General features: G+C 37.5%; 1 protein-coding gene across 7 annotated transcripts in view; it reads right to left on the bottom strand.

The window, feature by feature from the left end:
• Nucleotides 1-27,406, bottom strand: part of NRG3 (neuregulin 3) — a gene marked incomplete at both ends in the record, with an annotated part of 1,059,148 nt that overhangs the window by 126,341 nt on the left and 905,401 nt on the right. For 4 of the 7 annotated variants that reach the window (XM_082673011.1, XM_082673008.1, XM_082673012.1 and 1 more), the window contains one exon: nt 5,548-5,574. In XM_082673011.1, the coding sequence (XP_082529137.1) occupies nt 5,548-5,574 (27 nt within the window). The remainder of the gene's footprint in view (nt 1-5,547; nt 5,575-27,406) is intronic. The other 3 variants (XM_082673013.1, XM_082673014.1, XM_082673010.1) reach the window with 1 other exon arrangement.

Here is a 27,406-nt window from a genome sequence, read left to right as displayed (position 1 = left end):
CTCTGGAGGAAGATAGACTCTGGTTCAAATCCTGTATTTTCCACTTGCTCTTTGGATGAGATATTCCATCTAAATAGACCTCAGTTTTGCCGTTTATAAGATAGGGATATAAATAGTTTCTACCTCATGCTTTTCTTTTTTTTTTTTTTTTTTTTGAGAGTGCAATGAAATAATGGAAATTTGGTGGCACATGTCAAGCATTAAATAATGGTAACTTACATTACTCTGAGACATCTGCTTTCTCATGTGGTTTAATATAAGAAAAAACTAAACAAGTACCCTTTTGAATGAATCCCCTATACAAACACATTTATCCATAAATTAGCATTTTATTTTATAAGAAAACAACATATTCACGTGAATAAAAACATTTCTGTTCCAAATAAGTCTAATTCACAGATTTCAGCCTAAAGAAGGGGATCCTCATTTTTATATTTCTAATGCTGTTTCACAAATTAGGGCATACACATGAATTCATTTGACTGACATATGAGCTTGTTAGATTTCAAGGAACACACACCAATTCATTCATAATAAGCAGTGTAGCTTTAAGGAAAGTATCCCCACCTCATATCATCTAAACAGAATTAGAAACTGGTCATTTCTCAGGAGATAATCTTCAGTGCTTACTAAAATATCCTAAAAGTATTCTTTTTTACATGAGGGGATGAAGGTATACTAAATATATGGTGAAGTTTGAAGTAATAACTTTCTCAATTCTGAACCTACACATATATTTTAGATGATAGACATTTCTAACCCTCTCCTTATAGGCAACTCAGTATTTCTTTTGTCTTCTTTTTTTAACTTCAAAACATAGGATTATTTTAGAATATCTTTTTAAGATTATAGTTAAAAATCTGACTTTTCCCAAGTTTTATAAATCTTTTGATTAAAATATATATACCAGAGTTTACTTAGACTGCATAAATATATTATGCTATCCTAAACACAATATCAAATCACAAACGACATTTAACTGGCAGAGTTCATTTTATTTTTTCATATGAGAATGAAAGAAATTTGCATAAAAGATCTCCCACACAATCTTCAATTCTCCCTGTGGTTTGCTAATACATTTGCAAATGGCACTGCACCTGCTTTTATACAAACATCGTTGATGCCTAGAGCATCAAATGCATCAGGGCATTGTCAGAGACACAGATGCGTAACAAATAGCTCAAATGGATATAATGAGATATGCTCCATGACTGAGCACCTGACACAGTAGTGAGATATTTCTCAGATGAGAAATCCCTCTTCATGATCAATGCACCTTCCAAACTTGGCCAGTCTGACATGCCCTTTGACCATCTGTCTTGTCTGGATGATTGGTTGGATTTCTCACACAACTCAATGAGTACTTGTGCTTAGAAAGAAGTTTGTACCATCTCCTGATCTATCCACGCTGTGAGGGAAAGTTCGAATATCTGACCTTAAAAATATCAATTTTCCCTCATGCATTTATGAATGAGTAGGTCAAGTCATGACTTCAAGAAATATTTTTTGATTATTGGTTTACTATAAACCCTTTTATTTCACATTTTTTTACAAACACAATTTTGTGTTTTTATGCACCTTCAAATTCCTGTCCTAACTATGCCAGTTAACTGTATTTTTTTAAACTGATACTGTATTCTAGAGCAGTATTTGTTGTTGAAATTTGCATTGTTCCAATCCCAGTGGCATCATTAAAAAAAAATTCATGAATATAATTAAGGAAAAATCTTTTTGAATGCTGACAGTTTTATGGACATTAGGCTTGGCATGGTTTATTCAATAGGATAATTATTTTACTGAAGTTGATGTCCTCTCTTCAGTCCTCAAGTAGTGACACTAGGGAGCTCAGAGACACTGACTGAAATAGCAAGGCTCCCACTAATGTGGAAGCAATGTGCGGCTAGTCTAAATTTGGACTGGAGCAACACTTGGTACAGCTTATCCACTTTGGCTGGTACCCAGCTTAAATTTCTCCCCTCCTGGGAAGATGTTTCTGAATTTCCCAAGCCCGTTTAGTGGCTTTTGTTTTTAATTTTTTTCATTGCATTTTGCCTATGCCATTTTAATAGCACTTGTTATGTCACCTCAGCTATGTGTAGCTTTCTCTACCTTTAATTTCAGAACCTTTAGTCATTAAGGGAATGTGGATTATATATCTGCATGTTCAATATCTTATACATATGGCATATAGTAAGGGTGAGAAGTATATGTTGATTAAATAATAGTAGGATTCTTGCAGTATATGATTTGAAGTTCTCTGCTATAAATAAGAATTTGCTGAACTTTCTGATGTGTTTATGTTTTGAGTCTGATCAGTAGGAGTGCACACATGACATGGCCATTGGGAATAAAAAGACTTGGGGAAAAGACACGTGTGCGGGCTTCCCTGGTGGCACAGTGGTTGAGAGTCCGCCTGCCGATGCAGGGGACGCGGGTTCGTGCCCCGGTCCGGGAAGATCCCACATGCCGCGGAGCGGCTGGGCCCGTGAGCCATGGTCGCTGGGCCTGCGCGTCCGGAGCCTGTGCTCCGCAACGGGAGAGGCCGCAGCAGTGAGAGGCCCGCGTACCGCAAAAAAAAAAAAAAAAAAAGACACGTGTGCTTCAGATCATCACCTTGTGATCAAGTCAAGGAAACATGAAATTAACATTGCCCAAAGCAAGAATGATGAAAGTTGAGAAGAAAGGTATTCTGAAATTCATTAACACAGAACTGGCATTGAATACTTGTAGGCACACCAATAAACTGACATAATTAAATTTATAGAGAATATGCCTACATTTCTGCTTCCCAGCTTCATTTATACCTAGAGATACCATATTATTGTGATGATATCATCTCCCATGGAACAAATTTTACCCATATGGATTCTAAAATTACAAGTTAAATCTGAAAATATTTATTCCCAGATCAAGAAACAGAATATTATACATTCAGTTAGAGCAAGCTGTGGGGGTGAACAGGGTCTAGAATTAGTGAGGCCAGTGAAAACAGTTTATTCATTAAGTCTATAAACCTATTTATCATTCCAAATACTCCTTCATCATTTGCCATTCTCTATGCATACTAAGTACTCCCTTTGACTCTGACCTTGCCCAACCCCTTCTCTCCAAGGCAAACTCTACTGCTGGATTCACATATTGAGAATCCATTCCCTGTAAAGCTTTATAGCTATAATTTGACTTCACCTTTTATAAGACTCATTATAACATCAGTTAGGCTTGAGTTTCATATAGATGAATTACACAATAACCTCTTATTTTTCCCCTACTGGTAACTAAATTATTTTAAATATTTTAAAACAGACCTCTTAATACATATCTTGATTCCAGAGCAAATTGTTATACTATAAGGCATAAGTGGCACTGAAAATCCTCAGGGAAAGCCCAATAGGATGATGACTCATCCATTTCTTTCAACAGTGATAATTATTATTTATGTAGCAAGTTTAGTTTACTATAACCGTGGCCATACCATTTGTGGGGTTTGATGCTATCCCAGTCCCACACACCACCAGGCAGTGTTTCTTATATCTACAGTCATTCTACTACATAACTTCTGGAGCCTCTATTCTCTGAGCCAGCAATCACCACAGTCTGGTGGAGCAAATTTCTCTACTGATTAGGCTAAGTACCTGCTATCCTCAAATGACTGTTGATGCTCAACTTCCATGCTGCTAATCCCCACCATCATCAGTAAATAAGGAAAGTACAAACCACATGTCCTTCTCAACAATTTATACTCTACCACATGACCATGCCCATGGTTTTCTGCAATTCTTGGTTCATATGACTACAACCTTCTCTTCATGCCAACAACTTGTTTGAGGACTCCCATGGTGACTACTCATTAATTCCATTCAGATTAGCCAATCCCTATTCATCTCGTTACGCGTCTACCTTACATTCCATAATGCTTCATTTCAATATTACCTTGAATTTCATTGTCCTTATGAGTTTTCATCACATCTATCTACCAAAGCCCCAAATCTGCCGGAATTGAGCTATCTGCTTTTTCTATGATCCAATACCTAGATAACAGAGCACTAATGAGTAATATCACACAACAGGAAGATCAATTTTAATATGTATGTCATCACTAACCTCTAATTAACCCTCAAAACTTCCAGAAATATAACTATCAACTTAACATCTTCTCTCAGATATATCAAAGGCAACCAGAACTCAAAATTTCCAAACCTAATCTAGTAAAACATCTCCCATAAATCTGTTCTTCTTCTAGTCTTCTTTTTCAGAAAATGGGCCCACATTTTATCTAAATATGCAAACTACTAAACCCTGCAGTCATCCTTGAAAGTCTCCCTTTTCTAACCTTCAACATCAATTCCTCTCAAATACTGGTTGCTATCACGTCCCCAATATCTGCCAGTTTTTCCTCTCACACCTTCCATTATCACAGGAGTCCAAGCTAATATCATCTTGCCCCAAATAGGTCTTAAGAAACTTTAAATTTTATATTTATCAGTTTTATTACCTAATTATCATCTGAAAGATTCCTAGACTGTAAGTTCCATCAAACCAGCTTTTATGGTCCATTTTTGCTCACTATTTTATCTGTAGCATGTTGCATTTTTTCTTTGCTTAGAGTGAGCAACTGATAAATATTTGCTGAATTAATGGATAAATGAAAACAAGCAGATTTGTCAGTATTATCACAGAGAACATATGCAGGTATAAAGCAAGTATTCACATCTATATCATATAAGAGAAAAACCTGAAGTTCAACAAAAGCTGAGCAAGGAGAACCTATGAATTTGGATTCAAATTTGGGTCCTCAGTTTCACTAATTTTAACTCCTGAGTATCTTTCTATTTTAGTACCATGATGCCTATCAATCCTATGGAATGCTTTTTCTTTTCATTTACTTATAATATAGACTCAGAAAAGTATGTCCAATTCTTAATGTAATTATCTATGAGTATAGAAAATAAATTACTGTGGAAGGTACTCTAATCCTTTTAAAAACACACCATTCACTACAAATACTTTCAAAATAAATATTTTCACTTTGTAAATGAAAACATTTATAGAGTCCATACTCCAAAATTAAGATTGACCAAAATATATCCAAAGTAGTCATCATGCTAAAGGAAAAAAAAAAAATAGAGCAGAAAATAACAAAAACTGATATTTTTAAACCATCACCATTATTTTCTACCATTTATTGAGTGTTTGCCATCTTGCAGACATTGTGCTAAGCAATTTATATGTGCAATAAAATAGGAACTATCGTTATCCCTCTTTACAGATAAGAAAATTGAGAATTAGAGCAAACAATCAAATCCAGGAGCCAAATTCAACTTCTGTAACGTTCCAAAGATGCACTTAACATTAAATTGCCTTCCCAATAAGTAGTTAAGTCTTTCATTTTGAGCCATTACTTAGTGAAAAATCGACAAAAACATTTTTTACTACTAATAGTACCTGACAGTGAGACATTTCAATTATAATCAGATGGGGAAGAACACTATATACATTATCAAACTTAGCCTTTTCCGGATATTTAAGGAGAAAATTGTTTAGTCTTACCCATGAATTCAATCCCCAAGTGGTCTGCTACACCGAAGTCAGCATATAGGAAAGGAAAACAGAAAAAGAAAAAAAGGTTAGAAAAAATTCCACACAGAAATCAGTGCTTATAAGATTGGCCTTTCAAGGCGAGGACTGTGTCTCAACTGTAACACCATGTTTGCTTGCGAAAGATAATTTAGTTTGCCCACAATTAGGGGTGATTTGAACACTGACTGGTATTTCCCAGTAGCCAGGAATTTAGATGGGATAATATTGCCAAGTATGCTAAGTATAAATTTAGCCAATAAAAAAGGAAAGAAAGAAAAAAAGAAAAAAAAAAGGAAGGAAGGAAGGAAGGGAGGGAGGGAGAAAGAAAAAAAAAACTTCATATAAAGCATATTTGGAACTAAAGTTATTTTCAGAACTCATTATATTTTATGTAGAATAACTACTTGTTTAACATTAAACCTATTTGAACCTTTATGCTAATAATATGTAGGTAAAGGACTTCTGCATGACAGGCTTTCACCAGGCACTCTTCACTTTCACAAAAAAGAAATGATGTTGGATCTTTTCCCATTTATTTGTTAGATGAAGAAACTGTGCTTCATTGAGACTAAAAATCTTACATGAGGAAGACCCAGGGCATAAATCCAGTCTATCTGACCCTTTGGTCCTATGACCGTTAAACTTGATAGCACTTCCTATCAAAAACAAGTGGTAGATGTGTCCATGTCTGTTCTATGTTCCTATGGACAGCATACCATTTTGACCACCTAATGTTTGTGCTCAACAGAGGGATAAACCGGACCCTGCTATATGCAGCCATTCAACTTTGGAGAGTTGTTTATTTAAATGGTGCTTTCTTTTAATCATTCAGTTATTCACTTTTAAAATTCATTGCACTATTTAATGATGATTTCTGTTGTAGTAATATGTTTCTTAAATGAGAATAAATGAAAAAAAAAAAACAGTATTCCTAAGATCATGTTTATTTCCAAGACTAATTTCTGGGCTCCCTTTTATGACTTCTCTATTTAGGAAAGATTTTCTTTTTAAAAAATATGCATTTAGTTATCTTGAATATTTCAATGCCTTTCTTATTTGTAAATAACTCATCTTTAAATTCTATTGTGGTAAAATATATATAACATAAACCTTGTCATTTTGACAAATTTTAAGTGTACAATTCAGTGGTATTAATTACATTGAAAATGTTGTGTAACCATGACCAATATATTTCCCAAACTTTTCTATCACTCCGAAGAGAAACTCTACCCACTAAGAAATAATTTCCCATTTTCCCCTCTCTGCTCTGTTCCGGGCAACATCTAATCTACTTTACGTATCTATGAACCTGCCTGTAAATAGTTCAGTGTTTAAGTTATTAGGAATTATTTTAATTGAGAAATATCTCATATAAAGAACTATGGTAATGATGTTTTTTAAAAGTAGATACATTTCTTCCTTTCCATGGCATTTTTTACCTGCTTAATATATACTATGATAGCTATCTAGCACACTTACATAAAAAGACAAGATTTTTGTTCGCAAGTAATTCAGAAATCAGTGGGAGCCCACAGAGAGAAAGCTTTGAAAATTCTTTGTGATGCTGCTATAATGGAAAATGAGAAAATGTGCATTGGATAGAGTGGGCAAGATTCCATAAAAGCTTGTCCTGGGAGGAGGAGAATGTGCTTTTTGAATGGAGATTGTAGAAAAGTTGGCTAGACCATGTTTGGGTTCTTGTGTGAAAAAAATCTTCATGATTGTGTGTACTTAGGACACTAGGGAGAGACTAGAGTTGTGCTATTTTAAAGCAGGGATGTGGGTGAGATTACCTATCATGAGACTAAAAGAAAAAAAAAAAAAGATTGGGAATAAAAAAAACCTTCTGCCTACAGCCAGAACAGCCATTAGCCCTAGTCTGGTTGAACAAGAACTTTCTAGTAGAATATATAAGATAGATAACCAGCAAGGACCTACTGTATACCACAGGGAACTCTACTCAATATTCTGTGATAACTTATATGAGAAAAGAATCTGAAAAAGAATGAATATATGTATATGTATAACCGAATCACTTTGCTGTACACCTGAAACAATATTGTAAATCAACTATATTCCAATAAAACTAAAAAATAAAATAAAATAAAATTGATGTGGTACAATGGAATATTATTCAGCCTTAAAAAAGAATAATGCCAACTGCAGCAACATGGATGGACCTAGAAATTATCATACTAAGTGAAATAAGTCAGAAAGAGAAAGACAAATACCATATGATATCACTTATATGTGGAATCTAAAATATGACACAAATGAACTTATTTATGAAACAAAAAGAGACTCACACATAGAAAACAAATTTATGGTTACCAAAGGGGAAAGGGACCAAAGGGATACAGTAGGAGTCTGGGATTAGCAGGTACAACTACTACACATAAAACAGATAAACAACAAGCTCCTACTATATAGCGCAGGGAACTATATTCAATGTCCTCTAATAAACCATAATGGAAAAGAATATGTATATATATATATATATATATATATATATATATATATATATATATATATATATATATATATATATAACTGAGTCACTGCTGTATACCAGAAACTAATACGACACTGTTAAATCAACTATACTTCAATGTAAAAAAAAGAACTTTCTAGTAGAACTGAGATGGCTCAGAAATGGCTGGCTGTAGCCTGTTTTGCTGGCAAGTATAACCAATGGTCACTCTTCATTCTTCCCACAACCTTGGTGGGTCCATTTCTATATGAGACAGGAGATATGGGCAATCAGGCTTTGTAAGTCTGGAAATTGCACGAAGAAATGAGTGGCAAGTTTGATAAATTTGAGGGCAATCTAAACACTTTAAACCAGAATGAATTCATAACCAGTAAAAGGAACAGAAATCAGAATTTTAAAATTATTCAAACACTAAACGGTGTAAGTAGATGTCTTAAGAGAAAGGAAATCTGTCTACTCTTAACACAGCAGAAAAGTTACATCTAATTATTAGAGTAGTAGTTCTCAGAAATACTGTCAAGCAACATGGCATTATATTCTTAGATTTTATAGAGAAATTATTTACTTTTTATAATAACATTCATGAAGACTGACACTACTGAAACACACAAATAAAAAGTTAGATCTTATTTAAAATTTCCCTCTTTCTCTCTCGCTCTCCCTCTCTCACCACACACACACACACACACACACACATTTCCATTCTTTTACTAAAATGCTAAACACTGATCATTATTGCAGGTTTAAAGATACTGACAGGATTTGTTAACAGACAAAAGGATTGATGAAAATCCATGAAATTGCATGACAGAAAAGCAATTAATTTTGTCAACTGAGTCACACAGAACAGAAACCACAATACTTCTCATAACCCTTCACTGGCTAATTCTTAAAGCAAATAGCGTTCCTGGGGATATTCAGGTCTGCATGAAAACATCAAGAGGAATGTGATAAGAATGAATCAATTAATTACTCATTTATTCATTCACTCAACAAACCAGGCGCCAAGAACTGTGCAGATATTGGGATGAAGGAGGAGGCAAATAACTTCAAGAAAAACAGTTTGATCTTCCCTATGGCATGTATTAGAATGTATAATTCCCATTTCTTTTAGAGTCTGATGAACTTTTATACGTAAAAATTGCAGTTCTTTGGGAATATTGCACCCTTTGATTATATAGTAGTGGCTAAGATATACTGAGCACTTACTACATGCCAGGAACTGCTTAAAGTATTAACTCACAGAAACTTATAAGACTGTCATGATCCTCATTTTACAGATGAGGAACAGGGGTAAACAAACTTTCCCAAAACTACACTGTTGATAAGTAGTAGAAACACAACTGAGTCTAAGCTTCTCGACTTTCAGCCACCAGTCATTCTCAGGGTTTACTTATGCCCTCCTTATGAAGAAAAAGCTAATTTTTACAAAATCATCAGTTAATAAGACGTTCAGGGAGGAGTTATTTAATCCACTTAAGAGAACAAATTGTTTTCAAGTATCCTCAGGCACTGTAGAAGCACTACTTATTTATTTGCTCACCGCTGGTTTATTGATGAAGTGCCCAATATAAGCTAGGTAGAGAGGGATTCCCTCTCTCCAAGGAACCAAACTGGCAAATCATTAACATCTTTTCATTGGTTCCTAGGGAGATTTCTTCATAACGAGCCTTGCCTAATTGAAGTTATTTGTTTGTACATATGGCAAGGGATGTGCGGAGTTGTGCCTGAATATGTGCCAGCCATTGAACCAAATAATCTTCAAATTGGCAACACACTTAACAAATGCCAGCAGCTCTGCCCAAAACGTGCTTAAGATTTGAGGGCTACGGAAGTGACCAAGGAGACAAACTTAACATGCTATAAAGTCAAAAACTCCGGGAAATTCAAGGCCCACATGTTTCCAACATGTCCATAATTCTTTTTTTTTGGCCACGCGGCATGTGGGATCTTAGTTCCCCAACCAGGGATCGAACTTATGCCCCCTGCAGTGGAAAAGTGGAATCTTAACCAGTGGAATCTTCCCACTGCCAGGGAAGTCCCTCAAAGCTTCTTATTTATATGTTGACAGACAGACAACAAGGGGCTACAAACAGTTCCCTCAATCTGGGCAGAATGAGGAAAAGCAATCCTTGACTTGATTCCAATCTCAGGGCGAGATGAGACAAGTTGTCCAGCCTGTGATGAGGAACCCCTGTAATGCAGCACCGGGACGATGCAACATGAATGTGAGTTTCAGTGTCACTCTTATATTAAAAGTAACTGAACAGGTAGTTCTATCATAGAGTAGTTCCAAATGGGATGATTTAAGCCCTTATTCCAGGGGATGTGGAAAAACATATTATATGAAAATATTGTTCTGTGTTTTAAAAAGTTAGAATAGTCGCTTAAAGTTCAACAGGCTTCTCCACTGCAAGAATCCCTAAAGGTCTTCATATGTGTGCCGAGACTCTCCCGGTGGAGTATTTCCCAACTTGATGTAAGCTACCACCTTGTTATGAAGCACTCTGTGGTAGTAATCTATCATAGTACCCGTGCTGGGAAACAGGTCCCATTTAAATGTGGAGGAAACTAGCCACTCAACTATAAAATATGTCATTTTATAAATGGTTTATCTTAATCACTGAACTGAAATCCGTCACTCTGTAGATTCTACCCCCAGATCCATGTCAAATGACTTTTCAGTGGTGACGCTTTAGGAGGAGGTAGTCCATCACAACTAAGAAGACTAAACTGGATTTATGAAGATGGTAAGCTGGGTCTTGAACATCTGCTGACTCCTGACACCTGTGCTTATCATTCTCTAGTAGTTTCTAGAATCACTGTAAAGAGATGTAACTGTGTCATGCTTCACCAGTGGGTCACTGTATTTTGCTTGCTCCTGGAGAAGATCATGGACAAGGTGATGAGATGTCACACGTCAAGGCACTGTCATGTGTGTCCCAGTTTATTATAACAAGACAGGTAAACTAGGAGAGGCTGGGATAGACTCTAAGGTTTCTGATTAGGAGGGTAAGGGCTGAGGGAAGCTAGAGTCTAGAAGCAATCCATGGGATTCTCAGAATATATACCTTTCAAAAAGATTAAGGTGTCACAGGATGGGGGAATAGGGCTCACCACAGGCTCCCAGAGCATATAACTGTTCACCAGAGGGAAGTGACACTTGGCAGTCACTAAGACAACGTGACAACTGGGAGCCAAGAATAGCCAGACGTGAATCTCTCAGGCCTTTTGGGTCAGTCCCGCAACAGGGAGGGAAGGAGAGCTGGCAAGAGTGTGAGCTCACTCCTGCAGGGTGAGGAAGGAAAGGCCCTTTCCAGGCATTGCATTCCATTCTATCATGTTGTCCTAAAAGGAGAGGGCTATTATCAGATTATCCTTTTTCCAGCTACTCAGTGCAAGAGTTTGGATATGAATGCAGGTTAGATTCTAACCTCCATGCTCTCTCCATTAAATCATGCTACCTTGTTAAACAGGTAATTTTATTTTTATCAGCACACATATATATTTGATCTTAAAATTTCTACATTAAAAAAAATTTTTTTTTTTAATTTATTTTTGGCTGTGTTGTGTCTTCGTCGCTGCGCATGAGCTTTCTCTAGTAGCGGGGGCTACTCTTCCTTGCGGTGCATGGGCTTCTCATTGTGGTGGCTTCTCTTGTTGTGGAGTACGGGCTCTAGGCACGTGGGCTTCAGTAGTTGTGGCACACAGGCTCAGTAGTTGTGGCTCGCGGGCTCTAGAGCACAGACTCAGTAGTCGTGGCGCACGGGCTTAGTTGCTCCGTGGCATGTGGGATCTTCCCAGACCAGGGCTCAAACCTGTGCCCCCTGCGTTGGCAGGCGGATTCTTAACCACTGTGCCACCAGGGAAGTCCAAAATTTCTACATGTTTATGAATAAAATTTGGACAGTAAAACATCATATTAATGAAAATGATACATTTCTTATTATATTTTGAAACTAATTCCTGTTAAATTTTTATTTCAGTTCTTTCTGGTCTTCTCTCTGTACATGTAAAATAAGTTTAAAGTTAATTTTACACGAAATCACCTTGCCTCATGGGCCTAAGTCAGAGGACTCTCTGTGGCCACTTCAGCTCTATAATCCCAATCCCACTCTTACTTCTATCATATCAGAACTGACAGCTTTTTCTACTGTTGAGAGTAAGTCCTGACATTAATACTGTGACCAGCCTCACACCAGACAGGTCATCAATCATGGAGAAGTAAAACCACTTTTCCAGAAGAGCACATAGCCCCATTCTCCCTTCCACGGGCCTTGTAATGAAACATGACCTCTTAATTTTTCTTCTCAAAAGCTCTGTTACGGATTCCTCTTGCACAGAGACACTTCTATTTCACACTCCCCTCTCATCCTCTAAATAAAAATATTCGTTTGTATCAAAGGAGGAGAAGCAAGCAGCCATGGAGACGGCCACACGTTCGTGCAGCGCAAACTCAAGATGGGCATTCTGCTCCGTGAAATCAAATAACAAATCAGAGTTACAACTGAGGTTTATGAGTGACTCTTTGTTTAAGTGGCTCTTCAAGGATGAATCTTGCCTAAATGGCTTGTAGAATTTTCCAGTGAAAACATCTTAGAACATTAGACTTAAAATGATTTCATGTTCACAATTATTGATTAAAGAATTAAATAAGAATTATCATTATATAGAAGAATTCTTCATTCAAAAAATACTGCTATTTTGGTTATATAATCGATGATAGCAAATTTGTACAGGTGAATGCACTAGGGGTTTTTGTCCTTGAAATTCCCCAGCTCTTGTCATATTTTATCAACTTCTCATATTTTCTCACTGGGAACTTCCACACACATTATTTTATATAACTTTAAAAATTAGCCTGGGGCTTTCCTGGTGGCTCAGTGGTTGAGAGTCTGCCTGCCGATGCAGGGGACACGGGTTCGTGCCCCGGTCCGGGAAGATCCCACATGCCGCGGAGTGGCTGGGCCCGTGAGCCATGGCCACTGAGCCTGCGCGTCTGGAGCCTGTGCTCCGCAATGGGAGAGTCCACAACAGTGAGAGGCCCGTGTACCGCAAAAAAAAGAAAAAAAAAATTAGCCTGTAAAGTAGTGCTACTGACCCCCATTTAATAGCTGAAGAAAATAAGCGTTGTGAAAACTAAAGGCCGTATTTATAGATGCCTATATTCTGAGGGTGGAAAACTATCTCAAATCCCAGGAGTGAAGGGTCATTATTTCTCTTGCTCACTGATTTATCACTCTAGCCTATCAAAATCTGACATTTTGTTGATGCTCAATAAATATTTATTGAATGAATGAAATGCCATCTGAGTCTGCCCCTTTGCCCACTGCATGTGATATTTTGAATTCCTTCAGAGCACATCCAGGCTGTTTTCCATCACCTCAGTTTCTGAGGATTCCAATGAACATTACACCTCTGGGTGCAACTCTTTTGATATTGAAAAAACAATATACATAAATGTTTCTAGAACACCCCCCATATCAAAGTACTACATTTAATTACTACTTACATGAGACTACAATTCTGGAGTCCAAAAATCACCAGATTATTATCTGAAAGTGTCCAACACATGTATACCATTGGCACATAATTTTTGTATGTAATTTAGGATTCATGTGAACAAGTGGTCAATTATCAGGAAAAAGTATTCAATTTTCCATGGTAATTAAAATATTATTATATATGCTATTTAAGGGGTTACTTCTTAATAATGTCAAACCATTCAAGCAATCTTTGAAATATTTGTTTTGTACACTTTTACAGATTGTAACTTTTCAACTTCAATCCATTTTATTATCAATGAAGACATACAGAAGAGATTAAGGTTGGTAGATGTAAGGATTATAATAAAATAGGGGAATGTCTACTCAAAAAAGTAAAAGAAAGGAAAGAAAGAAGTATATGGCAATCAGCATTATATGTGTTTGCAGTTGATATGCTAATTAATTAAAGCTTTTGTTAACCAGTTGTTTTAGCACTATGTTTTTCATTATATTCCTGAATTCAAAATTGCAATAGCTTCATGATGAATACTAATTCAGAAAATGATGGACACATTTTAAGAAACATTGCTCTGAAATGAACTCTCCTAAGCAAAGAGCAAAGAAACCTAACTCCCACCTCCCAACAGATGACAGCTTTGGTAGCATGGGGATCCCAACAAAGGTATCTTCTGCTTCCCATCTGCCAAAAATAGAGGGACCAAAGAGAATGATTAGCCAAGAGGTCGAAGATTCTTGGTCCTGAACCAACTGCCCAAGGTATTGATCTGCAACACCCAAATGCAGGGAAGTAATGGAGCTGGCAAAAAGCCTCATTCATGATGAAGTAAAGAAAAGAGCAAGTCCACACCGAGGAAATAGCAAAGATAATTCAAACTAGGAGGCAAGTTAAGGTCATAATCAGGAAGAGGTCCTTTTAGGTTAGGACTCAGGAAAACTGATTAGTGGCCGAGAAAGTGCAACTTATGATAGGCTGGGCTAACTGTGTCAGAGCTAAGACCCAAAACAAGCCTGTGTGTTGGAAGCTTATTCTTAAGTGATGCCTGATGCCATCAAGAAATGATGTGGGACAAGACAACACAAGACAGACCTGGCACTTTTGTACTTTGCTTTTGGTAACCACTCTTTAGGTTGGCCTCTGAACGGTAGGCTTGTCCATTGTCACTGCCACTGGCTTTGCTCTATTTTATTTTACGTAAAGGTATTTATTTGTATGGAAAAATATATTGCATGACAAATAGTTCTTCAAATGCAGAAGGTAGCTGGCTATTTAAAGTTTTTCTGTAGGAAATCACTTAAAATATGAGAAAGAAGTCACCCATTTTTCCTAACTCTCTAAAGATTCTGTTCTACTACCACTTCCCTCAAATAGGCCCATACCCACACATCTCATGTTTTTATTCCAGCCATTACACTAGCCTTGAATATCTTTCCTGATGGACTCTCAAGTCTTCCTCCTACAAACTCAGTCTGTCTTTCAAGGACCACTTCCTCCTGAAGCCATCTCTGAAAGCCTGAAATAACATTACCTGCTCTGTTTTTCTATGAATGATAATGGGATCTGTATTTAGGAGTAGGATTATTGTGCACTGAAATATAACCAATATAGATATACCTATACCATCACTAATTAGGAAAACTAGGATCTTTTGCCTGCCCCTCCTTCACTTCCCCTTCTGTCTTTCAAGTAGCAGATGGAAAGTAAATGTTTATTGAATCTTTTTCATAACCCCACCAATTTTCTTTCTCAATGAGGTATACCATTGTGAGATTTTTTAAAAAAGTAAATCATGCTTATAAACTATAATGCTTTCTCTCAGGCGAGATTTTCTACCTTAGTCTTCCAGATTTTCTGGACACTTTCAATAGGCTTCCATTAAAACACACACACAAACTATATTTCGAGTTACATAGTTTATTCCTCACTGAATTGTGAATCACCTGCAGGGAACAAAAAAAAAAAAAAAGAAAAGAAAGAGGAAAAGTCTTTTCTTTTTCTCTTCTATCACCTCAATGAACTGAGATGTTCAGGCAAGTGACTACTTATATAAGAAGTTCTTTTTTTTTTTTGCGGTACGCGGGCCTCTCATTGCTGTGGCCTCTCCCGTTGGTGGAGCACAGGCTCCGGACGCGCAGGCTCAGTGGCCGTGGCTCACGGGCCCAGCCGCTCCGCGGCATGTGGGATCTTCCCGGACCGGGGCATGAACCCGTGTCCCCTGCATCGGCAGGCGGACTCTCAACCCCTGTGCCACCAGGGAAGCCCAAGAAGTTCTTATTTTAATGTTCTTTGGGAGAAGAGGGAAGCACTGGTAGCCACTAAGGTTGCAGAGAAAAGCCTCAACGAGGCTTTTATCCACAGCCATCCATGGCAGCCATGTTCACTCCTGTGCTCACCCTCTGCCTCTGTTCCATACACAAACTCAGCTCCATTCGTGGAATGAAAGAAAGTGCTTCAATACAACATGATTTTTAGAGCTCCTGATCTTTGAAAGAACTGCTTTATCTTGCTCTTTTCAGACTCAGCTCAAACAATTCCCCAAGAGGTGCCCTTTCTAATAACACTTTGCTCTTTCAATTCTATCTTGTGGTCATTTGTCTGGCAGTCTCGCCTCCTTCCAGACTATGTGCCCTATCTAGCAGGTAGTAAATGCTCAAAGCATTTTTGTTGACTGAATCCACAAATAGATGGATAATGAGTATCTGAAGAAATCAATTGATTTATTTGTTTAAATGCACATACTCACGGTGCCTAATATTTGGTATTGTGCTCTTAAAATGATACAAAAAAATCAGGCAACTGGGAAGAAAACTTGGCAACCCTACGGTTTCTATTACTAATTTTGTTTCTTAGCTTCATTCTGACAACACATTCCAATATTGGGGAACATCTTAATTTAATATTTAATGCTGTACTTTTCTTTGTAAAAAGCACTGGTATGGGAATAGTTTCATAGCTTATGATACTTATGCTGGATATTTCTATTACCAAGTTTAAAAGTCATGACAATTTAGACTCAAAAACCCCTGAACACCTGGGAATGCTCGATAATGAGCACAACAGACAACACACTTGGGCTCACTAATGGATTAATGTATTACTTCTGCAGACTTAAAATGTAGCAATTTCTTTCCCCCTAAATGCATAACCAGCTGAGGGTATTATTTGGTTCATTTAAACGCAAAGAACAATTCTTCTTTTGCTACCTGCTTCCTAAATCTATTAAGTAGTTAATAACATAGGACTAATGTAAGCTTCTTTTATTTAACAGAAATAAAGAAATGGAAATTAAACTGGTAGAGCCTTCACCCAATAATGGCTTACCCCAGAGTGGCTGAATTCTTCGTAGTGTAGAAAAACTAGGGAAAGCATCTTTATTAAAATAATGGAAGAAACTATTATCTAATTTTGGCTATAATTAGCTGGGAACCCAGTGGAATCCAGGTACTTTGAAGTTCTCACCCACTACCCTCTTCTATAGTCTTGATAACTCTCTCTGTGTGTTTTCTAGATATGTGGATAAAAAATAATCACTCTGCCGGGCATCCTATTAGTGAGATAACCTTTTCAAAATGCTGTGTGGATGTCAAAAGCTGAGTATGGATGAATTTATAAAGTTCTAATTTTACATCACTTAGACATTAGCAAAGCAAATGAATAGGGTCTACAATGTTATTCTTCAAAGCTACCATCTACAAATGATAGACTTGTGAGTCTATATGACATCCTGCTGACTCATCCCCACAGCATCCTTTCTGCAGATAATATTTTACAGATGAGGAAACTGAGATTCAGAAAGGTGTACTAATTTGCTCAAGATGGGCTAATTTGCTTCCCAAGATGGGAAGCACGTAATTTCATTAAATCATGCCGCTGTCCCCACAGAAAACTTTCCACCTTGCCTAGCATGCCATGTAAGTCAAACATTAATGATCCAGCCCCATCCTGCTTCTCCAGCCCCACCTCCACATTCCTTCTCCAATTCCAAAGCCTCACCTTGCTCACGTGCAGTCTGGTGAACTTCATTCATAACGACTCACTTTTTTTAAACACAACTCGCTCTGGAATGCATATCTTTTCCCACATACTGTCTCCAATAGAAACAGTCTTTCATGGAATCTTTTATATTTATGTACTGTAGGTTCATCACACTTTATTATAGTTCTTTGTTTTCCTGCTCATCTTCCCCCAAATGACTATAAGGAACTTAATTAAAAAAAGCCATGCTTAGTATGTCTTTATATTATAGTTCCTGGCACAGAGAGAGTATTTGAGTAAATAAAGAAAAATTAAATAGCTGCATGGATTTTTGAAGTTTTACTCAATGTGACCTCTGTTACAGGTAGTTCCTTCTATCCTGTATTCTTTTGTCTGTTGCTTCCGGGGAGGGAGGTCTTAGCAATTAAAAAAAAAAGTTTGTGAGTTGCAAAATCCTTGGCTCTGAAGAAACTGAAATATAAAATACTAGATTTGATGGTATAGACAAAGAACCAGGCTCCCCTGCAAATTAATACATTAAAGAGTTTCTAGGTGAAGGGAAGAAATGGAGGAAAGCCAAAAGGCCTGGGAGGTGACCTTCAGAAAAAAGTATGCACACTGCTGCTGCCAAATCATGCACTTCTCACCATCCCACTGCTCCAACTAGAGGAAGTGAAACAGCTTCCCAAACAGGGCTGCCTTGAACTTGCTAACTACGGTCCCTGGAGGCAGCAAGGCCAGAGTACCCCATGTCCACTGCTCTCCCAACTTCAGCTTTACACTGAAGGATGGGATGCTAGAGGAGCCAGAGAGATGACCCTCAGATCTGCCAGGGTGGGTAGCAGCTAGGCACGTCAATTTATTCCCCGTGAACCTGATAGGCACAATCACCGAGAGCCTGACATACATGAGCTAGGAGGTTGGGAAGACTACAGTCTGCAGCAATGGCCTCTGTGGACTAAACACATGACAGTAGTGAGGACACCTCAGCAGATTCCAGCGTGGATAGACAAGAGCACAGAGGATTTGCCCATCTACCACCTCTTGCAGCTGCACCGGTGCCTGGGCACTGGGTAAACCACACCTCTTTACAGAACTGTGACGCTATCCTCAGGGAACAGGAGTCAAGGATGAACTGTGATTACACTTTTCTCTAACCCAATGAAATGCAACTTGAGATAGAAAAGAAGGAAATTTAAATAACGAAGATAATAATATAGCTTAAATCTTTGAGGGCTTATTGTAAGCAGCCGTTTATCTATACACTTTACGTGTCTTAATTAATTAAAAACCTACAGCAATTTTATGAAGTAGTTGCTATTTTTATTCCCATGTTAGAGATGAAACTGAGGCACATAGAGGTTAACTAGATCTTTCAACTTGTGACTAACAATGCTGGGATTCAAACCCAGGTTTCAAGTACTTACACTTTGAACCCACGACACAAATGGCTTTGTATACACATCTACTCCACATTTTTTAGACTGAGATTTGTTACTGCTACAAAATCAAGAAGGCTGATTAGCTTATTATACTGCAATATTAGATACAATTACACTGAACTCAATATAGTCATGTTATCCCTAAATTTTATTTTATTTAAAAAATTTTGTTTTAAATGGGCATTTCTTGCTGTTGCAAAAATTGGAATATACAATAAGGTAATTTGCATGGTTACTAAACAATATATGCAAACAGCTAGGTGCAAAGAAATTTTCAACAAATTTTGTGGGACTTCAAACTACTTAAGTACTTAACTATTGAATTATTCTTGCTATGGGCATTTGCTGTTATTAAACCAAACATTTTTACTTAGTTGATGTCAAATCAGCTTGAATTTTTGTTTTAAGGAATTTCCTTTTCTTCATATTAATAGATAGATGTAAATCCTAGATAAGGGGTTCAAAGCCATAGGAGATTAAAATAATGACATTTCCCCCCTTGTTCAAATTGAGCCTTCTCTAGGGAAAATGAAATTCATTTGCTCATTGCAGGGACTAAAATGGGTCCATAAATGTCACCCAAAGATATGAGTAGTAGGAATAAATTATGTGTCGGTTGATGACCCCATTGCTCTGGATGGCTTCATGACGGTAGCAAGCCAAATTCTCCTGGACACCAACTTCATCTATTCCTTCCAGTACTAACATTCAATTCCCTCTCCTTTACTGCTCTTCTTAAACAGAAACTTCCTATAGCATCCTCCATAGATCTGGTCTCCATTTCTCTGTCAAGCTTCCCGTCGTATTTGGGATGCTTCAGCCGACCCTTCACTTGCCTATCATCTTTTCCTCCACCACCTTTCTGGCACAAACCAGCTGCATCTCACACCTGGAAGTTTTTAGCACATTAGCCTCCTCCTTGACTTCTCTGCTTCCAACTCTGCCCCCCTCCCCACAGTCTCTTCCCGCACAGCAGCTGGAGAGATCCTTTGAAATTTTAAGTCAGATCACATTATTCCTTTGCTCAAAAGTCCCTCCCATGGCTTTCTATGTCACTTAGAATAGAAACCAGTTATCATCAAAATAAAACACGGACCTATACAATCTGCTCCTCCATTAAATCTCTGACTATACTGCTACCATTCTCTGTCCCTTATTCTAATTGAACCAACTGACCTCATGGCAGCTCTTCTAACCCAGAAGCACTCTTTTTCCCAGGAGCTATGGACTGGCTGCTCCCCTGCCCTTAAATGTTCTTCCTCCAGATATCAACACAACTCAATCCCTACCTCCTTTCACTTCTAATGTCCTTTTATCAGAGATCCTATTACATAAGATGGCATGTTTTATCTCCTTCCCCCTAGTCTTCTTTACTCCTTAGACTTTATTACTATATGCAACATTATCTATTTCCCTCCCTGCTCCAGACTAGAATGTAAAGTTCCAGGAGGGAGGGGCTTCACTTGTGTATAGTTGCTAGGGCTGCCAAAACAAAGTACTCCAAAGTGGGGTAAACAGTGGAAATTTATGGTTTCACAGTTCTGGAGGCTGGAAGTCCGAGATCAAGGTGTCAGAGGGAGTTCTGGAGGCTGGAAGTCCGAGATCAAGGTGTCAGAGGGGTTAGTTTCTTCTGAGGGCTGTGAGGGAGAATCTGTTCCATGCCCCCCTGTTAGTCTCTGGTGGCTTTCTGGCAGTCTTTGGCATTCCTTAGCCAAAGTTGTATCACCCCGACTCTGCCTTCATCTTTACATGATATTCTCTCTCTGTGGACGTCTGTGTTCAAATTTCCCCTTTTTATAAGGACACTAGTCATATTGGATTAGGGCCACCCTGATGACCTCATTTTAACTTGATTACCCCTCTACAGACTCCATCTCCAAATGAGGTCACGTTCTGAGGTACTGCGGGTTAGGACTTCCATGCATGAAACTTGGGGACACAATTCAACCCATAACAATACGTTCTCTGTTTTATTCACTGTATCCATGATGTTTAGGACAATGGCTGGTATAAGGTAGGTGCTCAATAAATATTTTTGGATTGAATGAATGAAATTCATCACAGTGAAACCCAGGTCGAGTTTATCAATTAATATTTTTATTAATTGATAATTGATAATTTATCAATTTATCACTTAATATTTTTCCAGCTCTGTGTGACCTTTTAACCAAATGAATCATAATTCTAATAGGCACTGCTCTTTTTACTGCTATTCTTCTTACTCTACATATATATATGCACATACAGATTTTACATCCATACAAAATCACATTTTAATTATTTATTTAAACCTTTAGCAAGAATTTGCTAAATGCATACTCTAGAACATGTTCTATGATGCCTTGTGTGGGTATTAGAAAAATTAAAAACAACAACAACAAGAACAAAACCCTCTCCCCCAGATTCTGTAAGCTGAAAAAATAGTCTCTAAATCCAGATTTATCTAGCTTGATATCTCTGTTTCTACCAATCAACACTAAGTATCAGGGATACAGAAATGTTGAAGAGGGCTTCCCTGGTGGCGCAGTGGTTGAGAATCTGCCTGCCAACGCAGGGGACACGGGTTCGAGCGCTGGTCTGGGAGGATCCCACATGCCGCGGAGCAACTAGGCCCATGAGCCACAACTACTGAGCCTGCGCGTCTGGAGCCTGTGCTCCGCAACGAGAGGCCGCGACAGTGAGAGGTCTGCGCACTGTGATGAAGAGCGGCCCCCGCTTGCCACAACTAGAGAAAGCCCTCGCACAGAAACGAAGACCCAACACAGCAAAAATAAATAAATTAATTAATAAACTGCTACCCCCAACATCTTCTTTAAAAAAAAAAAAAATGTTGAAGACATGGCCTGTGCCCTAAAAATTGTTTCAGTCTAGGATGAAAAAATGCAAAATCTCTACCATCAAAAGGCATTGACCACGTGACTGGCGAATGATGAACAAATTGGTTTTTTTTTTTGTAATTGACTTTCTAAGGAATATATTGCTTGGTGGTACCTGGACGAATGTTATATGCTGGAAAAAGATATTAACATTTGATTACATGGGCTTTAATTCCTGATTTTGTCCTTTAGTAACCTCATGTGACCTCAGGCAAGTTACTTAACCTTTCTCTCAATATGTCTCAATGTCTTCATCTATTTAAGAAATAAAATGCATATGATTTATAAAATGCTTAAATTAGATAACATATCTGATTTTATAGGCATTTCTATTTGCCTACTTGATATCTGTTCTCCACTCTATCATAATTTTTTCAAAGTGTTAATGTACTCAGGTTAAATACTCAGGGTTTCAGCCTTCCTTGTACCGTTTACGGTGGCTCTATGACACAGTTCTGCTGTATAGCATTAGAATAGACAATTTCTAGGTTGTCTTTCAGCAAATCGCTTTCTATGGGAGCACTTAGTTAATCATTTATTAAAAGATTTAGCCATTTGTTAGGTGCCCTCCTCCTCCTTTCAGCCTGGAGTTGGATGGCACAGACTTCCTGCAGTTATGAGGCAGCCAGAATGAAGATGGAAGCCACATGCTAACATGGTTGATGAGAATAAGTTAAAGATCTAAAATTCCAAGGACACTTTGTAGTGCTGTACCAGCCCCAGACTCCCTACACCTCTGTACTTCTCATCACTTCAGACAAACAAAACCCCTAGTTTACTGAAATCATTGTTTAATTGGGTGTTCTGTTACTTGCAGCTGAACACAATTTTAATTGCTCAAAGTACAAGCACAATCTCTCATACATAGTAGGTATGCATTTGTTATGTTTTATTTGGTTGTATTTGAACCATAAACCAAAAAACAAACTACTACAGAACTCAATGATAATTTTAGATTCATGTTGCTTATAAATGGACGTATTTTTTCTAGAAACTAAGTATAAGCTGTTATGCCATATTATATGCAATTCTTCTATAATTATTTATTTATTGTTTTATCATCTTTATATTGTGTGTATATATGTGTATATGTATATATGTGTATACACACACACACACACACACATAACACCTTGCTATTATTCTTATAATATTTAATTCCTGCTGGTTGGTCTACTTCTTCAAGTAGAGAATCTTCTACCATTGAATTTTTAGCAGTCCTTCAGGAATTAACATTAAACAGCCTTCCTCTTCCAATTCTGCTTGATATTGAATAATCATCATTCAGAAATCCCTCAAAGTGAACTCTATTTGTTCCATACACATGTATTTTAACAGCCCTTTGGAAGGCAGCATCATCATCTGCTGCTATAATTCCCCAAATTTCAGAATGCTGATATTGAATATCTTCTTAGCATTGTGGGCTGGATTACCTTCTCTTTCAGGGATGCTTCAAGTCTCTTTTCTTTTGAATCTTGTGCCAAGTTTGCCTGCCATCTCTTTCTTCTCTTGTAATCACAACCCATGGGTTAGAAAAAGTCCCATGAATGTTCTGCTCAATAAAGAGTGCTCATTCAAATCTTAGTGGGTTCTGCTGCATAACTAAAAACATGACTTTCAATTCTCTAAGTTGTTCTGAATCTATAATCCCACCCAGGAAACAAGATGAAAATGTTAGTTGGAAATCCACCTCTCTAAGGGTAATGATGAAGTACAGAAAAACTAGAGAGTGTTTCTCAGTTGTGGACTGTCAAACATCTATATTAGAATCAGCCAAAGTGCATGTAAAAATGCAAATTCTATAAGCTGTATATTTAATAACTCTCAGGGTTATTCTTATGCACTTTCAGTTTGAGATCTCCTAAATCTTCAGTGTGTGTCTGTCTTTGTGCGTGGGTCTATGGTAGCTTAAAGGTTAGACTGCATTAATATTCCATCTCAGTACTTTTTATGCTTGACCCTCACAGAAACATTCAAAGTGGATAAAACAGAACATCTACTGTCTTGTGTATTTCTCATTTCAAGCGTTTCTTTTTTCTTTTGCTAAAATATTTACACTCTTCCATGTCAACTTTTCTCTCTTGCATATTTCAAAGACCTGAGGCAAATGTTACATTTCCTTATTCTTTTCTTGCTTCTTTCTCTTCCAAGTCTATCCATTTCCCTCAATTTCTGTCCTTCTATCAAATATTTATTAGGATGTTTAATACCATTGCTCTCTTTTTGCTTGCCCAGGCATATTTTAATCCCCTGTGCCTTACATGTATAAGCACATTATTGACATTTTTCTATCAGCATCACAACTTATTTTGTAAATCAGCAATTCCCCATTTTCAATCATAATATATATGTGAGAAAGGAAATCATTTGGCTTCGTCAGGAAGACATTTATTGAGTAGGAAAATCCCAATGGACGATTGTCAGTATTTGTGGCAGTGAGAGCAATGATGCAGCTCCATCAACTTGATTTTACTCCCAGATATCAAAGGAAAGAAGATAGGTAATAAGTATTGATCACCCATTAGGCAAGTTCTGCATTAAGCACTGTCACTTGTGTATATATAAAACTCAAAACAAGCCTGTAACACTTGAAGCTCTTTCAATTTCTAGCCTATGTTTTGGAAATTTGATAAATGGAAGTGACAGAACCTGTTATATTAACACTGCCTTAATTAACCCCTCTTTGTTCTTTTGGGGAAACATTTCCTTTATTTTGCAAAAAGTGTCTCAATTGGCTTTTTAGCTATTCTAACATAAATACAGTTCTTTATTTGAAATGGGGATTGCAGAGGATTTTTGGATCCTAGAAGATAAAGTATATTTGTACTACTATGTAAAAGCTTACTGAAGTTACAGACAGAATTGCATCTCTAAACTATTTGTACTACTATGTAAAAGCTTACTGAAGTTACAGACAGACTTGCATCTCTAGAGATGGTTTCTCATCTAGAGATAAGAACATCGAATCTCCACGAGGTTAAGTAAATTGCCTAATATCATATAACTGGCAAATTATAGTGTGAATTTGAACTCAAGTTTGTGATTCCAGATACATTTTGCATCTATAAGAGGTATTCAATTACTTTAGTGAGGGCAAGGTCAGAATTCAAACCCAGTCTTTTGTCTCCAGAGATTGCCCTTTTCACTGCACAGAACTCCGACTTCCCAAGAACTTCTTTATATCTGGGTAAATACACCCTGTAGCAGTACTGTATCAACAGGGCTGAAGTGCAGAGTCCATCATTATGTATAATGAGACTTAATTAGAAAGAGGCACTAAAGGAAATGGTTTTGAAGCAAATAAAGGAGGTACATAAAAAGAGTCACTCACCAGAACATATTAGCTAGCTAGCTCGCTTTCATAATTTCTGCCATTGTCTGTGATTTATTTTACTTCACTGATATGTAGAAAATGACCTAAAGTCCCAGTTATTTATGGTATTGATGGTTTTAGTTAATTTATCTGTGTCTTTATGTATGTTTCTCTACAGATCTCTTCAACCATGACAAAAGATATATTGGAAGTTTCCATTATAATTATATAATTGTATTTGTATCAAGCTTTTTTAATCTAATGTATTTTACCTTATATATTTAGTGGCTACGTAGATTGGTTTATATTGGTTAATGACTGGTTATCATCTTGATAAATTGTGCTCTTCTTATTACTTAGTGTTCCTCTTTATCCTGATTCATCCCATTAACTTTACCTGGCAACTTGTCTCTCATTAACACAGAGACTCTCTTTAAACTTTGTGCTTTCCATTTTTTAAAAATATAGTTGAACAGTATCTCTTCCCATCCCTTTATTTTCTACGTTGTTATCATTAAAGTGTGTTGCTCTTAAAAAGTACATAGCTGTGCTTTGTTTCTATCCTTTAATGGGAGAATTCAGTTGTTCAAGTATATTTTAATAAATAATATGTTAAAGCTTTAGAATTTCTTATATTTATTATTTATTTTATACTGATAGTTTCTTTTTTCATTAGGACTTCGACAAATATGTTTCAGAGTATAATATTCTGGATGCTTGGGATATGTCAGTGAACAGAGCAGGATAAAAAAAAAAAAAATCCTATGCGGCACACAGGGCTTTTTATTCATTCAAACCATCTCATTTTCCTCTTGATCACAGAAAGACTAAATTTCCCAGCCACCCTTGCAGTTAAGGGGAGCCATATTTCTGGGTTCTGGCCAATGTAAGAAAAGGGATATATTCTAGTTCCTGGACTGTTTTTTTTGGTGTGTGTGTGTGTGTGGTACGTGGGCCTCTCATGGCCGCGGCCTCTCCCATTGCAGAGCACAGGCTCCGGATGCGCAGGCCCAGCGGCCATGGCCCACGGACCCAGCCGCTAGGCGGTATGTGGGATCTTCCCGGACTGGGGCACGAACCCGTGTGTCCCCTGCATCTGCAGGCGGACCCTCAACCACTGCGCCACCAGGGTAGCCCTCCTGGACTGTTTTAAACAATTCTCTGACAGCCCTAAAGGGAGGAACTTCTAGATGGGTTCTGATTTCCTAAATGGGTTCCCGATCTGCTCTGTGACCCTGTGGAGGCCAGCACTCGTTCCCATCCCCGCCAACAAGCACAATATTTTACCATGAAAGAGAAACAAATTTTTTGTGTGTCAAGTAGTATAAACTTTGATTTACTTTGTTATAGTGATAGTTTGGTATATGTGACATACCAACTTGGCTAGGCTACAGTGCCCGGTCATTTAATCAAACACTAATCTAGGTGTTGCTGTAAATGTAATTGTAGATGTGGTTGACGTCTGCAATCAGAGGGCTTTATGTAAAGAAGATTATCCTCAATAAGGCGGATGGGCCTCATCCCACAGTTGGTTGAAGGCCTTAAAAGCAAAAACTGAGATTTCCTGCAAAAGGAAAAATTCTTCCTCAAGATTGCAGCATCAGCTCCTGCCTAAATTTCCCATCTGACAGCCTGCCCTACAGATTTCAGACTTGCCAGTCTCCACAGTAACATGAGCCATTTCCCTTAAATAAATCTCAAAAAAATGTATATATAAATTAGAAATGATTATATAATAAATGTTACATACATGTATGCAATTCTATTAATTATACAGAAACAGAAGAAACTGACAAACAGAACCAGTAGGGGATATATCCGTATCTATATTTATATCTATCCTCCTATTATTTCTAGATATTCAGTGATCTTCAAATCTCACTTTTTAAGCTGGCTGGAGATAGTGAATCTAACAGAGGATGTTAAGGCCCTGTGTGGAATAATATATATTCTGTTTCCCCATATATCTGGGGGCTCTGTTTCTCTGTAGAACCCTGACTGATACAGATTTTGGTATCAGGAGCTGGGTATTAGTTTCTTAGGGCAGCTGTAACAAATTATTATAAACTGGGCGGCTTAAAACAATAGAAATGTATTCTTTTACAGGTCTAGAGGTTACAAGTCCAAAATTAAGGTGTTGATAGGGTCATGGTCCCTCCAAAGGCTTTAGGAAATACTCCTTCCTTGTCTTTTCTAGTTTCTGTTGCCAGCAGTCCTTGGCATTCCA

The sequence above is a fragment of the Grampus griseus genome (genome assembly GCF_964374135.1).
Source record: "Grampus griseus genome assembly, chromosome: 16".
NCBI lineage: Eukaryota > Metazoa > Chordata > Mammalia > Artiodactyla > Delphinidae > Grampus > Grampus griseus.
Note: the sequence above shows the minus strand (reverse complement) of the source record. Positions and strands in the feature narration are given on the sequence as shown.